This window comes from Drosophila suzukii, unplaced genomic scaffold (assembly GCF_043229965.1).
Source record: "Drosophila suzukii unplaced genomic scaffold, CBGP_Dsuzu_IsoJpt1.0 scf_4, whole genome shotgun sequence".
Classification (NCBI taxonomy): domain Eukaryota; kingdom Metazoa; phylum Arthropoda; class Insecta; order Diptera; family Drosophilidae; genus Drosophila; species Drosophila suzukii.
In genome coordinates, this window is record NW_027255927.1 from 2,754,774 (window position 1) to 2,771,572 (window position 16,799).

Genomic DNA, 16,799 nt, shown 5'->3' on the forward strand with positions numbered 1-16,799 from the left:
ACAACATCATTAAAATCATCTCATTCCTTGAAAAAGCCCAAATTAAGTTTATAATTTAAATTTAAATAAAAATGTAATTAATTCCACACCTCAGACGAGCTGAGGTCTTTGCTGCTAGAGCTCTTAATTTAGTTTGTCTATAGTTTTAACTTTAAGCTAGCTTTGTATAAATAAATAACAAAAATATTTACGTTACATTTAAACAAATAAAAAATTACTTCAAAAATTATTTTTTTTAAAGGAAGATGTAATTGTGGAGAGTGCGGTAAGGATAGTAAGAAAAGTTTGGTTGGACAGCAAAAATATAGTTTTCCTTATTTATAAGTACAAACGAAATTTTAACAGGAACGTAACCTACATCTTAAACATTTAAATGACAATAATAATTTTTTTCCGATAAACAAACAAACAAAAGTTTCATTTGTGTGTGTTTTGTAAAAACATTAATATTTCCAAAAACTATGGAAATAATTAATGTGAATCTTTTTATTCGGTAATCTAAGTTACATTTAGAATGGGATGCACCTTTAATGCGACTAGTGGCAGGTCAATTTACAAAATTAAATAAAGAGTCATTACCATGACAGTGAGATCATTGGATCTCTTGGCTATACATTTTTCTAAAAAATTTAGAATTCAATTGCAAGTCTTCGAGAAATTATGCAAAATGTCAAAATACTTTTCAAACTATCCTGGCCCCAGTATTGGGGTAAAAAGATTTATAAATTTACTACCGCTGTAAATTATATATGATGAGAACATTTTTGTTTTAGTTCTGTCTTCATGATTTGAAACTGCAATTTTGACGCAGAGAACCGAACTCATGTCAATTTAATTTTTATACCCGTTACTCGTAGAGTAAGAGGGTATACTAGATTCGTCAGAAAGTATGTAACAGGCAGAAGGAAGCGTTTCCGACCCCATAAAGTATATATATTCTTGATCAGGATCACTAGCCGAGTCGATCTAGCCATGTCCGTCTGTCCGTCTGTCTGTCCGTCCGGATGAACGCTGAGATCTCGGAAACTATGGGAGCTAGGCTATTGAGATTTGGCGTGCAGATTCCTGAGCTTACGCAGCGCAAGTTTGTTTCAGCAATGTGACACGCCTACTCTTACGCCCACAAACCGCCCAAAACTGTGGCTCCTACAGTTTTGATGCTAGAATAAAAATTTTAACATAAGTGTATTCTTCTCATCAATACCTATCGAGTGACCCGAAAAAAAAATTGCCACGCCCACTCTAACGCCCACAAACCGCCCAAACCTGTGACGGCCACAGTTTTCATGCTATATAAAAAATTTTAACTTAAATGTATTAATCTCGTCAATACCTATCGATTGATCCAAAAAAAATTTTGCCACGCCCACTCTAACGCCCATAAAGCTTAAATCTGTCTACCGCCGGTAGGTGGCGTATTTAAATCTCGATTTGCTGCTTGCATATCTCCATTTCCCTTTGGTCCCTTTAGCTGAGTAACGGGTATCTGATAGTCGAGGTACTCGACTATAGCGTTCTTCCTTGTTTTCTTTTTTGATCTACAGAGTATCATTATACCCTGAAAATTCGGCGGTGTCAACTTATTTTTGACGTTCCCGCGTCTTGGATCGCTTTACAGGTGAAATCACCTCTGGCACATCACTGGCACAGTAGTAGCATGACTGGCACCATGAAAACTATTAAACACCAAGAAAATCCGTATAATCAATTATCCTTCAAGTATCCTTGCCTCACAAAGAATGTTTTAAGTTGTTGCGAATTTTGCTGCAGAAATTACATTTTAAAATCTCGCGGGCGACTAATGTCCAGTAATGTAACTCAAATAGAATACAAATATTTTATGAAATTTGAAAATGACAGAAACTAAATTACTTCTTCATCTAATGGCGTTTAAAGCTCAAATTCTTAGTGTCCCCTCTAGCGTTCTATTGTATCTTTAAACAAGAAAGGAAGCTAACTTCGGCACGCCGAAGTTTCTATACCATTGCAGGCCGTTCCCGTGGGAGCATTGTATGTAAAAAGCTTTCCGATTTTTAAAAAACTGAAAACTAATTACAAAAATTGTTAGTGTTTCATTTCAATTTTCGACCGTATGTTTACTTAAAACAAAATTTATTATTTTGACATTAGTTATCCGATCCTATGGCAGCAATATGATAAAGTCCTCCCATTTTTTAAAATTGTATTCGAAACTCTGAAATTCTAAAGAGTCCAGTGTATATATTTCAAAAAAGACAGAAGCTTTTCCCGTACTCGTAGAGTAAAAGGGTATACTAGATTCGTGGGAAAGTACGTAACAGGTAGAAGGAAGCGATTCCGACCCCATAAAGTATATATGTTCTTGACCAAGATCACTAGCCGAGTCGATCTGGCCATGTCCGTCTGTCTGTCCGTCCGGATGAACGCTGAGATCTCGGAAACTGCAAAAGCTAGTTGGGATTTGGTATGTAGACTCCTGAGCTTCTTGCGCAGAGCAAGTTTGATTTTGCAGGGTGCCACGCCCACTCAAACGCCCACAAACCGCCCAAATCTGTGGCTCCCACAATTTTCATGCTAGAAAACAAATTTTAACTGAAATGTATTAGTCACGTCAATACTTATCGATTGCCCCAAACCGCCCAAATCTATTGCGCCAACTTTCATGGTAGATAAAAAATCTTAGCTGTAATGTATTAGTCTCGTCAATAGCTATCGATTTACACAAAAAAAAGTTTGCCACGCCCACTCTAACGCCCATAACGCTTAAATCTGTATGCCGCTCACATAACCATATATTGAGATCGCGGATAGGTGGTGCATTACAATCTCGCTTTGCTACTTGCATATCTCCATCTCCCTCTTGGTCCCTTTAGCTGAGTAACGGCTATCTGATAGTCGAGGTACTCGACTATTGCGTTTTTCCTTGTTTTACAATTTTTTTTTATCATTCCTGTGGGAGCTGTGCGATATAGCTGTCCGATCAAGCTCGTTCCAACTTATATACTTTTGGGCAGGTTTCGTCCCGATAGCTTTAAAACTGAGAGACTAGTTTGCGTAGAAACAGACAAACAGACATGGCCAGATCGACAATTCTAGTGATACTGATCAAAATATTTATACTTTATGGAGTCGGAAACTTCTCAATTCACTGCGTTGCAAACTTCCGACTGAAATAATTATACCCTCTGCAAGGGTACAATAATATATTATTTAAGACATTCATTTCTTGTATAAAAAAGAAACAAGTAAAGATTTTTATAAATTTGAAGGCTTGTCCCTACAAAAAAAGTGATGTTTAATTGTTGTTACCTTCAATGGATTTTCTTAAAAAGTTGGAACCATTTTTGGCTTTTAAAATGTCGCTTTTTTTTCAACAAACCCTCTGCATTTTTCTACGTACGCACGTTGCAGTAAGTAGTGCATCTGGCTAACATTTATAAGATGCCTTTGGCGTTTTTGTTTGTGCGTCGCTTAACAGTCTGTTTCGCACAATCTTATATTCTTATGGCTTATGACAACTTCTAAATGGGAAAAAAGAAATATTCTTTTTAAGAACTAAAATAAAATAAATAAAATATAAATGTCCTTTTTAACGTACAGATGTTTTGAAAAGATTGTTAAAATTTATTCAGAAATTGTCCAAAGATTGTTAATCGACTCAGAAACACGAACGCCATAAGTGTCTAATAAAAATCGTGAAATGGGGCAGTGAACTTTAAGCTTAGTAAAAACAAGGAAAATCTTCGGTCTGCGAAGAGAGTTTTACATTATTCTTATTAACTAAATAATTCTTTTCTTATTTTTTTAACAGTTCTTAATGATGCATTCCCAAAACTTCCAAGAAGTATTTTCAACAACAATTAATTTCTTAGTGGAAAGAATATATAAAAATCAGTCCTTGCAAGTAATAGCCAACTCGTTTTTAGCAAATCCTACTACCTCACCACTTTTTGCCACTGTGTTGGTCGAATATCTTTTAGAAAAAATGAAAGAAATGGGATCAAATCTGGAGCGTTCCAACTTGTATCTACGGTTATTCAAATTAGTTTTTGGAAGCGTTAGTCTTTTTCCAGTCGAAAATGAACAAATGTTGCGTCCACATCTTCATAAAATAGTTACTCAATCAATGGAATTGGCTTTGATTTCGGACGAGCCGTATAACTACTTTTTACTTCTAAGGGCATTGTTTAGGTCCATTGGTGGTGGTAGCCATGACCTTCTATATCAAGAGTTTTTGCCACTTCTACCAAATCTTTTGGAAGGACTAAATCGCCTTCAGAGTGGATATCATAAACAGCATATGCGGGACCTTTTTGTGGAACTTTGCCTTACGGTCCCAGTTCGGTTGTCGTCTTTACTACCTTATCTTCCAATGTTAATGGATCCTCTGGTTTCTGCTTTAAACGGATCCCCTACTTTAATAAGTCAGGTAAGTACCAATATTAATTATGAAAAGTTTTAAAAATATTTTTGCAATATTACTGTAATCGGCAGTACACAGAGTTAACATATGCACCGGGAGCGTACTTATTATATATAACCGCGATAAAATCAAATTTTTCACAAGAAAGGGTGATAAGGTAGAAGAAAACATTAGAATATTGAGGCCGGTGATGTATGTTTCAGTATAGCATGGTTGTATTCTTGCCGAAAATGTGCGTCGACTGACATACTATTTGAATACCCTTGCAGTTAAAGATTTCAACGGTGTGAGGGAGACTATTCCGACCCTATAAGGTATATATTATCGATCTAGCCAAGTACGTCTGTTCGTTTATCTGTCCGATTCTACCAAATCGCAATTAAAACAAACAAGGAAGAGTGCCTCGACTATCATGTTCTTGTTACTCAACTAAAGGGAGTGCAAGGGAGATGAAGATATCCAATATTTGTTCATAACATCATAACATCTTATGCTCCAATTTAAACAATTTTTTTAAGGCAAAATCCAATTTACACCTTTACAAAATCTTTTAAAATGTGGAAGCCGGTCGCAACCATTTTTTGTGCGCATGAATCTCTAGAATCTTAAGAATAATCCGATCTCTGTATCTTTTATAGTTCCCGAGACCTCAGCGTTTGTAACAAACTGTTGTCTTTGGTCTGCTCGATACGAAATTCGTCCGTCCAAATTTAATAACAATAATAACAACCTTCCTGTTAAGTGGTGTTTGTTTACGGGTCTGATGTATCCCGTGCTAGTGCTTCTCGTGCGACGACCTTACGGTGGCCTCCGCTGCTCCGGTACTTACGCTGCCACTCGTAAGATATAGCGCGGCGTTTGGGCCTTAGGGAAACGTCATCGCTCTGAGACTAGGTTGAACAGGCACCGAGCTTTCAAGACTTACATCCTGCCATCCACAGCCTCCTGTCTCCCTTTCTCTGTCCTGGCCGGTCCCGCCTGACGCATATGCAGACGGCGCCACGTCTGCTCAATTCCTGCTTAACTATTCGATCATACGTCCAACCTAGCTAGAGCAGTCCTTGTAACAGTAGACCGGGTCTCTCCTCAACATAGCCGCGTGTTGCTTCTAAAAACCTCAGCTACCTGTGTCTCAATTCAGTGACACATATTGCATCGATCGTCTCGACGTAGCAATTCTGCTCCTTCCTGGCTTTCACGGCTGTATCTCCTTGACTTTGACTTTACCTGCCGTTTTTCGCTCGCGGTTTGACTCACGATGAACAATCTCGCTTCCAGCGCTGGGCCCGGTTCTATAGACCTCTTGGCACCGTTAATCCTCTCTGTTCGAATTCTTCAAACTCTATTCGTACTCTCCAAACTCTTTAAATGCATTATTCAAACCTTTTTTTCCCGAATTGCTGTTACTACGCGAATTCACTGCGTTCTTATCAACTGGCAGGTCTCCATAAAGTTATTCCTGGTTTAAGTATTGCGGAACTATTTAACTCCTCACATGTTCATACGGGCGGTCGGACAGACTAAAATAAATCGATCGACTCGGGTAGTGATCCTGTATAGGGTCGGAAACCCTTACATCTGCCTCTTACGCACTTTCCCGCCAACTAACCTAATAAATTTTTTTTTTACTCTACAATTAAATGGTATTAAAAGCTATACTAACAAAAAAGTGAGCCACGTAGTTCTCCCTTCAGCTGGAAGCTAAGCAAAGTTATTTTGTTAAAATAATTTGCTCTCGCCATCCATTAAAGATGGTGCATGGCACCTGATGGACAGCAGCTTAAAGCAGCTTGTTAATGTCAATGGCATATTTTGGCTTCAAACAGCTCCAACTTTTCACCAAGGTAGCTGTCGAAGACCTTGATTGGGTATGCTGCCTTCAGTTCGCTGTGTTGAACGCATTTTTAATGTCGAGCGTGAACAGCAGGCAGTGCTTTTTCGCTCCGCCTTCCGCCGCTATCCCGGTGACCGTTTGGATCGCGTCTAATGTGGAGTTTCCCCTTTGGAAAACCAAACTGGTTGAGGGAGAGACCGCCTGCAGCTTCGAGTGCACACACTTCGCCAACTTCGCCCTGGAGGGTAACATCTTTGGTTTGTTTGGGAGCAGCAGCCTCTGGATTTTCCTCCCTCGCGTAGACACGCGTTGTAGAGCTCCGCAAACGTGCCCGGCCGGAACGCCAGCGCCACCTTCATCGCTTTGTTGGATCTTGCAACCGGCCCTGGCACCTTCTTGGTCTGCGACAGGCTTCAGCAACTTCGGCTTCCTTTATTTGCTGTCAGGGACCTGTTCATGAACCTCCTGGCTTGTTTAAAATTGGCGTGTGAAATCTTGCACCTGTCCGGCCTCCTCGACCTTTGAATAGCTCTTCTCTCATTCCTGTCCTGCACGCGTCTTCCAGACAGTTTGCGATCCCGTGGGCATTGGTGTTTGAGGCAGCGTTCGAGTTAAATTGCAAGTCCGCGAGGCACCTGCACATCTCTTGGGCATTTAGCGTATCTTTGCGGTAGCCATTGACTTCTCTGTTCCTGATTGCTGGTCCTCAGCGGGTACCTGCTGTACACAGAATTGCCTCGTGGTCGCTAGCCGTGAAGAAATCGCTGATTTTCCAGTGAAAACATCGGGCTAACGAGGATGTGAGGTCTATGATAGATCCGGCTTCTGCCCGGATTTACGTTTTCCGCGTACCGTCGCTTAGTAGCGCCACGTCTAGAGTTGCAATGGCCTCGAGTAATAATCGTACCCAAATATTGTTGTTGAAATTGACGGCAATGATGGTTGGGTAGCGAAGGCAATCTCGTCCAATGCATGCCTAAAGGAATCCAGGGAGAGACTTGGTACTAGATAGCAACTATACATCCACATCTAACCTTTTCTGGCTTGAACTTGATTAGCATTTCAGTCAGAAGTTTGCAACGCAGTGAATGCATTCTTGATCAGCATTACTAGACAAGTCGATCTAGCTAAGTCTGTCCGTTTCTACGCAAACTAGTCTCTCAAACTAGTCTATCGGGATGAATCCTTCTCAAAAGTCTTATTTATATTGCAGGTAGTAAGTAAGTATGAACAAGCCTGATCGGACAACTATATTCTATAATTCCAATAAGAATGAGAAAAAATATATAATAAAATAAAAACTTAACTTCTACTCTGGGGAAATTAATTTTTTTTTAATATTTTAGAACTTCAAATCAAATTTTAAAAAACTCTGACGACTTTATCAGTTGGATGCCATAGGAACGATCGGATAATTAATGTCAAAACAATACAAAGACCGATATATTTCGCTTTCTGAAATTAGTTTTTAGTTTTCTAAAAATCGGAAAGCTCTGTGCATAGAATGCTCCCACGGAAACGACCTGCAAGGGTATAGAAACTTGGCTTTCCGAAGTTAGCTTCCCCCTTTTATTATGTATAATGATTGTTTGGAAAATGTGATTCTGTTCACAAAGGCCAACGCTAATGCGGCTCTTACCTAAAATAAGAAACGGTACTGCTTTGCGGGATTTTGGTTTCAAAAGTTATAAAACTGAACATTTTCGCTTAGCATGTACCAGGGAAAGATCGGTAGTATAAAAACAAATTCAAAGGGTATATATCGTCTAAAAATCAACTGGAAAAGAAATTAAAAATGTACCTAAACTGGAACGTTTACAAAATCAGGTGATCATAACGTCGACGAAAGTTGGAATATATTTATAAAAAAAAAATTATAAATTGTTCAACAAGCTAACAAGGAAGATCGCTATAGTCGAGTAGCTCGACTATCAGATACCCGTTACTCAGCTAAAGGGACCAAAGGGAAAGGGAGATATGCAAGCAGCAAAGCGAGATTGAAATACGCCACCTACCCGCGATCTCAATATATGGTTATGTGGGCAATGGACAGATTTAAGCGCTATGGGCGTTAGAGTGGGCGTGGTAAACTTTTTTTTTTGGGTCAATCGATATGTATTGACGAGACAAATACATTTCAGTTAAATTTTTTTTCTAGCATGAAAGTTGTAGGCTCCACAGGCTTAGGCGATTTTTGGGCGTTAAAGTGGGCGTGGCAAATTTTTTTATCAATTGATAGGTATTGACGAGCATAATACATTTCAGTTAAAATGTTGTATGTAGCATGACAATTGTGGCTTGGGCGTATTGTGGGGCGTGGCCTATTCGCGTAACAAACTTGCGCTGCGTACAAGGCTACGGAATCTAAATCTGAAATCCCAATTCTATATCTTTTATAGTTTCCGAGCTATCCGCGTTCATATTTACGATTTGTTGAAGTTTAAGGGCGGTTTTTGGGCGTTAAAGTGGATGTGGCAAACTGTTTTTTGGGTCAATCTATAGGTATTGATGAGAGCAATACATTTCAGTTAATTTTTATTCTAGCATCAAAACTGTAGGAGCCACCGTTTTGGGCGGTTTGTGGGCATTAAAGTGGGCGTGGCACGCTGCTGAAACAAACTTGCGCTGCGCAAGAAGCTTAGGAATCTGCATGGCAAATCTCGATAGCCTAGCTCTTATAGTTTCCGAGATCTCAGCGTTCATCCTGACGGACGGACAGACGGGCATGGCTAGATCGACTCGGCTAGTGATCCTGATCAAGAGTATAAATACTTCATGGGGGTCGGAAACGCTTCCTTCTGCCTGTTACATACTGTGAGGAGTTAAATAACTCCGCACAAATAGATGAAGAGATCGATTGTACGGAGGGCTGCCAGCTGCTGGATACGCAGCGAATGCGCGTAGTATCGGCACTGCGGGAAGGAAGTGTTTGGAAAATTCAGTTCAAGAGAGTTTGGGGAGTACGAGGAAAGAGAGTTTGGAGAGAAGGAGCGAAGGGTTAACGGTAGATCGCCGCGCTTAGCCCCCTAGTGTGGGGCCGTATGCAGAGGGCGAAATGTGTAACGGTGAATTGTAAAAGTCAAAGTACCAAGTCAACCAGCAGCAAGTCAGTAACAACAGATCCAGTCGTTGGAAGCAGCGCCGTGGGAAGCCTACAAGGAGAAAGATCGCTACGTCGAGACGTTTGGGATTGTGACATCAGGAATCTCCGAATTGAGACACAGGTGGCTAAGGTCCGGAAGGCATCACACGGCTAAGTCAATTCAACAAAGTCCAACTTTGTCACGACCACACCCTGGCGGATCGCCCGGCGGGTCTTTCAGAGTCAAGCAATAGAGTCCTGCGACGAGGAACCGTGATCGCGTGGGGAAAGTTGTCTAAGACCCAGCCTACCTTGCCCGACCAAGCAGGACCTGGCGCGAAGGAAGAACGGTTCAATGATTTGTGGTTTCAAGAGGCGTTGTCCTGGAGAGCCCTGCGATTACCGGCGAGGTCCCCGAACAGCAACTGCTCAAACTCCGAGGGCCAGAAACGCCAAGCTACCAGACAGGAAGAGCGAGCGATCGACCCGTTGAGGCATTCAAGAGGCGTTGTCCTGGAGAAGCCCTGCGATTCGGCAAGTCCCGAAACGGCGGTTGCCCAAAGACACGCGAGACAAGAAACAGCGCAGTGGACATCGGCAGCGACGCCAGCAGACATCACCGGCAGCCACGTCGCCATCGCCGCGCGGAGCTCATTGGGGAGCGCAGGAACGTCGCGGACGTCAAGCATTAGGGTGAAGCCGGTTTGAGCGCGAGGCAAAGTGAGCGGCTAGGCAACTTCCTGGCGTTAGCCTTGACTGCCTCGAAAGGCTTGCCTGGAGAGCAATCGTTGTTCACCCTAGTCTGACAACGGTGACGCTTCCCTAAGTCAGCAAGGCCGAACTCTCTGCGAGTCCAAGGTGCGACAAGCGACCCCGAGTCAGCGTGCCGGCGAGCCACTACGAGCAGCCTGCGACACAGAAGCCAGCGGTCGCCAAGTCAACGCATCGACAAGCCAGGACGAGGAGCATCAGCAGTCCGTGAAACCAGAGTAGGGAAATACCGAGACCAGCCCAGCCACGCACCCGCTGTATTAATAACAAGAGAATAAAACCCACTGTTATGCGTTCACGTCTTATAAATTTGGTGGGACGAACACACAATCTTCTGAGCTAGCCGCACGAATCTCGTAGCGAGCAGACCAACAAAATCAGTTCGTTCCAACTTTGTCAACCAACTCACGAACAAGCATAGGGTTGTTCAGATGTGCACCTAGTTGGCAGGCCTCCATGGTATCACAGATGTTGCGAACAGCAAGGGCGTAGTCGATAAGTGAATCAAGCCTGTCCTTGCTTACCGAAATTCATTTAGCTTTCTCAATTAGGCGATCCACAATTTGATCTGGACGACCAAAAATGTTTTTAATGTGCTTATAACAATGGGAACCATGGTTGGCAACAAAAGCTTGTCTCGGTCTAGATCGTACGCTATCCCTTTATGACACTTTTGAAGTCGAAGCATTTTTTCGACATTTGAAAAGCCGGCAACAGAACGCAGCTGGGGCCCATTGTCGTGTCTGTCCATGTCATGTTGGAATCGTGTTGGCGCGACAAAATATTATATTTTTGTTCAATACATCTCTGATCCTCTAGCATCTGTAACATAAGATCGTTAGTTGACATGTTTATACTGGGTGTTTCTTGTAAACTCATTTTCGGCTCTTTTTGCAATCCCTGCGCGGCGGAGCCTTGCTGTGCAGTTGTATTGGTCTTCACGATGTCGGTATCACCCTTCTCGCAAGGAGAGCAGGCCCAGCCTTTAATGTTATTTTCGCTTTCTTCACGCCCACAAGAGTAATGGTACCAGGTTTTCCAGTTATCACACTGAACCCATATTATGTCTTTCCCGGGTCGATCTTTTTTGCAAGTATCATCTCCCCGTACAAACATTTTTACGTGTTCGTGAAATTGATGTCGGTTGTGAGCTTTTCTGCCGGTTGGGGGAAAATTTATTTGCTTTCGCAAGCTATGCCGCTACTCACAGCCTTAGTTGGTAGAAAGGCAAACCGTGGAATCAGATAACAGTTTTGTTCTTTCTGGTTTTTTTTGCCACGAAACACTAACACCAATACGCGAAGTGTCTTCGCAAGAATCTATTTGTCAGATTCTGCCTTCCCTTGGTGTGTATACACTAATTATAAATGTCGCAGTTAATTTGAAGTTCGTGTCACGATTACGGCTAATAATTGATTGGTGTCGGATCCAACCGATGCATTTATGTAAACGACGTTTCAAAATGTACTGGGCCGGTAACATTCTGTATCTCCGGTATAAGCTTGTTGTTGCACTCGAATATCTCTCGGTTATTATGGATAGGCATCACGATATTCGAGCAAGACCATCACACCGGTGTAGCAGTTCGTGACATCATTAACAGCCCAGTCGATATAGACATGGCTGTGGCACCCCCGATAATAGGCGTTTCTAAGGGAATATAAAATGGGAGTTTTTAATTTCCTTTCACTTTTTTTTTAATATGAAAATCAGTCCTGCCGAAACAGAGCTGGTCATTTTATTCACCTTATTACGATTATAGTAATTTACATGAATATTATTTAACGTTTACAATAACAGAAGACTTGTGATGCTTTAACATTATTTTGCTGTCATGTGGCTGACAAGAGGTAGGTTTACGCATAATCTAACAACAGAGAGAGAGAAAAAACAAAACAAAGTAGGGTAATGAATTGTAACATCCCTCGCCGTTGCTGTCCTCCCGGGATGAGCGCTTTGTTGTCGTCTTGGGATGAGCGCTGTTGTAGTCGTCTTGGGATGAGCGCTGTTGTAGTCTTCTTGGGATGAGCGCTGTTGTAGTCGTCTTGGGATATGCGCTGTTGTAATCGCTTGTCATCTTTCAGCGGCGGGTTGCAGTAGGTGGTTGGCAGTAAGCGGTTGGTTGGCGGTGTGCGGAAAGCTCCTGTGGTCATCTGCCCCTCTTACGTGCCATGCCAGTGTCCAATTGGCGGTTGACCACGGTTGACCCAGATCAAACTGAAGGCGATGTCCACTTCAGCAGTTGCAGGCACATAACGACATCGAACCCCCAAGCCTCGGTAGTGCGTCGGGGTTAGAAGGTAGTCAGCCGCAGTAGTATAATCTTGCAAATGAGAAAACAAAAAGGGAGAATTAATGAGCTGCGGCGTCCCTCGCAGTTGCAGTCGTCTTGGGGTGAGCGTTGTTGTAGTCCTCTTGGAGTGAGTGCCGTTGATGTCATGTTGGGATGAGCGCCGTTGCAGTAGTTTGGCACCTGCTAGCGGTTGGTTGGTGATTGGTTAGAGGTAGGCGGTTGGCAGTTGGCGGCTAGCCGGTATGCAGTTGGCAGTATACACTTTTTAAAAATACGTAAATGCATATGCAGATTTAGTTATTTTTATACCCGTTACTTGTAGAGTAGAAGGGTATACTAGATTCGTCGGAAAGTATGTAACAGGCAGAAGGAAGCGTTTCCGACCCCATAAAGTATATATATTCTTGATCAGGATCACTAGCCGAGTCGATCTGGCCATGTCCGTTTGTCCGTCTTTCCGTCCGTCCGGATGAACGCTGAGATCTCGGAAACTATAAGAGCTAGGCTATTGAGATTTGGCGTGCAGATTCCTGAGCTTCTTACGCAGCGCAAGTTTCTTTTAGCAGCGTGCCACGCCCACTCTAACGCCCACAAACCGCCCAAAACTGTTTTTGTTGCTAGAATAAAAATGTTAACTAAAACCCAAAAAAAAAATTTGCCACGCTCACTCTAACGCCCATAACGCTTAAATCTGTCTACCGCCGGTAGGTGGCGCATTTTAATCTCGCTTTGCTGCTTGCATATCTCCATTTCCCTTTGGTCCCTTTAGCTGAGTAACGGGTATATGATAGTCGAGGTACTCGACTATAGCGTTCTTCCTTGTTTTCAGTTAAAAAACAAGGAAGAACGCTAAACTTGGAGTCTCGACTATTAGATACCCGTTAATAGGTAAGTACGAGACCAAACCATTTCAGCTAAAATTCTAGCATTAAAACTGTGGGCGCCACACCTGTGTTGGCGTGGCAAACCTTTTTTAAAGTCAATAAGTAAAGACGAAAGCAATATATTTCAGAAAACATTATTGAACATATATATTATACTTACTTTATGGCGTCGGAAGCGCTTTCTTCTACCTGTTACGGTTTTTTCGCCGAATTCAATATACCCTTTTAACATTTAAAACACTTTTATATATAATTTTAAAGTTTTCAAATCAATAAAATACCTTAATTTACTTAGGTAATTTTTTAAAAGGAGAACATTTGTAGAACATTCAGACTCAGCCTCAGGGAAGCAGCAGAAATTCAAAGACATAAACAAACTTCTAGACCAAAATATCATTAAGCACAGCCATTCGCCCTGGAGTCTTCCAGTATTACATGTTTTCAAGAAACTGGACGCTTCTAAAAAAAAAAGTTGAGGATGGTGTTCGATTTTAGAAACAGTAGTTTTAGTCTTAGAAAATAGTAAATGATAGCAAATATATTTCACGGCCCTAGATCTGGCTAAGGGGTACCATAAAGTTGAGATGGAACCCAGGATATACCCAAAACTGCCTTTACGGCACAAGGGGGCACTACAAATTTATTACGGCCAACACCAAGAACATAAAAAAGAGGGAGATCAAATCATTCCCGGGTCTTTTGGGCTATTATAGAAAGTTCATTTGGGACTTTGCAAAAATCACTAAGCCCATGACGCAACAGTTAAAAGTTAAAGACCCGGTACTGTTAACGGAAGAATTTACAAAATCTTTAGAAATTTGTAAAACCTTGTTGTGTAACGACCCTCTACTAAAATACCCCATTTTAGGAAACCGTTCATATTAACCACCGATGCAATGTAGACCGCTCCCAGGTCTTGTCGCGAGGAACCATATGTTCAGATAGACCGGTTTTATTCGCAAGTAGAACGCTCAGCCGAATATAATAACCCCTCAGCAAGCAATATGACAAAAAACCAATAACATCGAAGCCGTTGGCCTTACAACAAAGTATGATGGACTTTATGTCCTTCATGAATACAACAATACAAAACCCTATGCAAAACCAAAACATTCTTATAAAGATGCTGCATCCCAACAATCTAAATAATAGATGTCTTGTCCTCATTGAAAACCACATAGACGTAATGCTGCTGGCAGAAACGCATCTTACAAGTAAATATTAAGCTTGTTAGTACATGGGAAGCTCCGAATAGCATCAAGACTGGACGAAAAGCATATTGTGCCAAAACTTTAATTTCAAAATCAAATTTTCATAGTGCAACTAAAATTAATGATAATTTCTATGCAATGTTTTTAGAATTTGCAGTATTAGACTTATCGATAGAAAATGTATGATTTTCACTATCAATATATGAAACCAAAGTTTCAGGAAAAGTTATTCTTAAATTATATGGATTCTGATTCATTTATCTATACAATAAAAACTGAGGATTTTTATAAAGGTATTCGTAATGATCTTGAAGAAAAATTTGGTACATCGGATTTTTCAGATGAAAGAATTCATCTATATAACTTCAAAAGAGTTAACAAAAAAGAGTTTAGGGTTTTTATAAAAAAGAGCTTAACGGTAAACTCATGACATATGTTTATATTTACTAATACGAACATGGCCCCCTTACGGAATTTACTCGCAACAAATATTTTCAGGTGATTATAGGATGATTGTAATATTTGTTTTTCAGTGGAAGAATTGACATTACCTGGACTCATTTTTATTGTTCTATGCACTCTATTATTCTATTTATTAATTAATTGCTTATACATATCTATCCACTTATATTTTCCATTAAAACTAAACTCACGCCACATTAATTTTTTAAGAGTTCTATTGAAACGTTCAACTACAGATGCTTTAAGAGTACTGAAGGTTGAATAATGATTTATCCTATAACTTTTCATCAGCACCTTAAATTTCGAATTAAAGAATTCAGTGCCATCATCAGTTTGCAGGTTTTTTGGTGTTATATGACACGAGAAACATAATATGCATTTTTTGATTAAGTGCCTCACCCCAAGCATATTTCGAAAATGTGTCTATAACAGTCAACAAGTATAGGTACCCATCATTAGATTTTGAAAAGGCTCCCATTTCAGCCAAATCTGCTTGCCACAGATCGTTTATACCGAGATGGTCGGTAATGATATCGGTTTTTTTTACATATTTAAATATATAGTCCTCAATGGTTTTAATCTTTTCCAGAATTTTAGCAAAAAATTTGGTCAGCGCTGTCTGCCCTCTTATTATAAAATTCAATTTTATTCTCTAGGCTTGAAATTTTTGTGAATTTCTCCCAACTTTCCGAGATCTCATCAGTATATTGTTTCGTTGCTAGATCATTTTTGTCTAAAGGTTTAGTTCCGTTTTTGGTACGTTTATTTTGAGCATTTAGAATACCGTCGGTAGACTTAACACGTCTTTTCAAATTTTCTGATCGTTCCCTATCAACAGAAAAATTTTCAAACTGGTCGACAGACATGATGATGAAGTGATGTTATTTTATTATCTTTAATTTGTAATTCTTTATCTCCCAAAGTTAATTAATTGTTTGCAGTTTTTGTAGGTCCATAACCTTTATCCAACACATTTCCTCTGGTCAAATTACTGATATTAAAATCATAATTATAACTAGTGTTATTATCTTCTAGCTCTGCATCCACACCCATATCGGCTTCTCCTGTATCCATTGGTAAAGGTGTTGTCCCTTCTTCTTCACTCTTTTCCGACTCCTTTTTTCATCTTCTATATCTTCCTATATATTCGTCTGCGAAAAGAATCACTATCATCGCAAGACCTTGGTGGAGTTATATTTCGATTAGACTGCAGATCTTTCTCATTAGTTGTAAATTAGAAATCGTCAAGCTCTCTCTCATCATCATCGTATTTTTTAATTTGCTTAAATTCACGCTTTACTTTTATGCAATCTTTTACATTAGAGATCTTTTGTTTTTTATTTTTCTTAAGATCATTTAAGGGTTCAGAAATGGGTTTAAAAGTTTCCTCCAATTGTAAATTCGTATGATTTTTGACTTGTTTGAGATCATCGAATTTTCGCTTCATAGCAAATCCAGCAAATCCTGAGTCATATCCAAATGGTAGTCCGAATGTTGATTTTAGTAAGAATCTGTAGCTCGGGTAGCTCTTGCTTGAATCCCTTTTATGACATGTTTATGACTCTTTTGTGGAAAGGACAGAATCTTAGACAGTTTACCTGTTAAATGTTCTGGGGCGGAAACAAAAATGTGTGTTTGAAAATATTCCACATCTGAGAATCATTAACTTGTAAGATTCATTTTATTGGGGTTCTTTTGATTTCTAAATTAGTTTTACAATCATAGAAAACATTATTCCTCAACATTATCGGACATGTTCCTCTAAGATAACCATCTTTGAATACTTTGGGTGTGAGACCTTTCATACGTGCACAGCAACATCTGTGATAATGAGGCAAAAGGGTACGTGATCACACCTTT

At 40.4% G+C, this 16,799-nt stretch overlaps 1 protein-coding gene and 1 long non-coding RNA gene across 23 annotated transcripts in view; one reads left to right on the plus strand and one right to left on the minus strand.

Annotated features, from left to right (window-relative positions):
- The window catches only part of Nipped-A (Transcription-associated protein Nipped-A), a 509,451-nt gene that overhangs the window by 161,924 nt on the left and 330,728 nt on the right, over positions 1-16,799 (plus strand). For 21 of the 22 annotated variants that reach the window (XR_011605753.1, XR_011605752.1, XR_011605754.1 and 18 more), the window contains one exon: positions 3,791-4,408. The exons of the other annotated variant lie outside the window; for it this stretch is intronic. Coding sequence is in view for 18 of the 21 variants with exons in the window: in XM_070999194.1 (XP_070855295.1) it covers positions 3,791-4,408 (618 nt within the window). In the remaining 3 variants the exon portion in view is untranslated. The remainder of the gene's footprint in view (positions 1-3,790; positions 4,409-16,799) is intronic. 22 annotated transcript variants of the gene reach the window in all.
- The window catches only part of LOC139354934 (uncharacterized), a 154,053-nt gene that overhangs the window by 69,089 nt on the left and 68,165 nt on the right, over positions 1-16,799 (minus strand). The gene's annotated exons all lie outside the window — the stretch shown is intronic.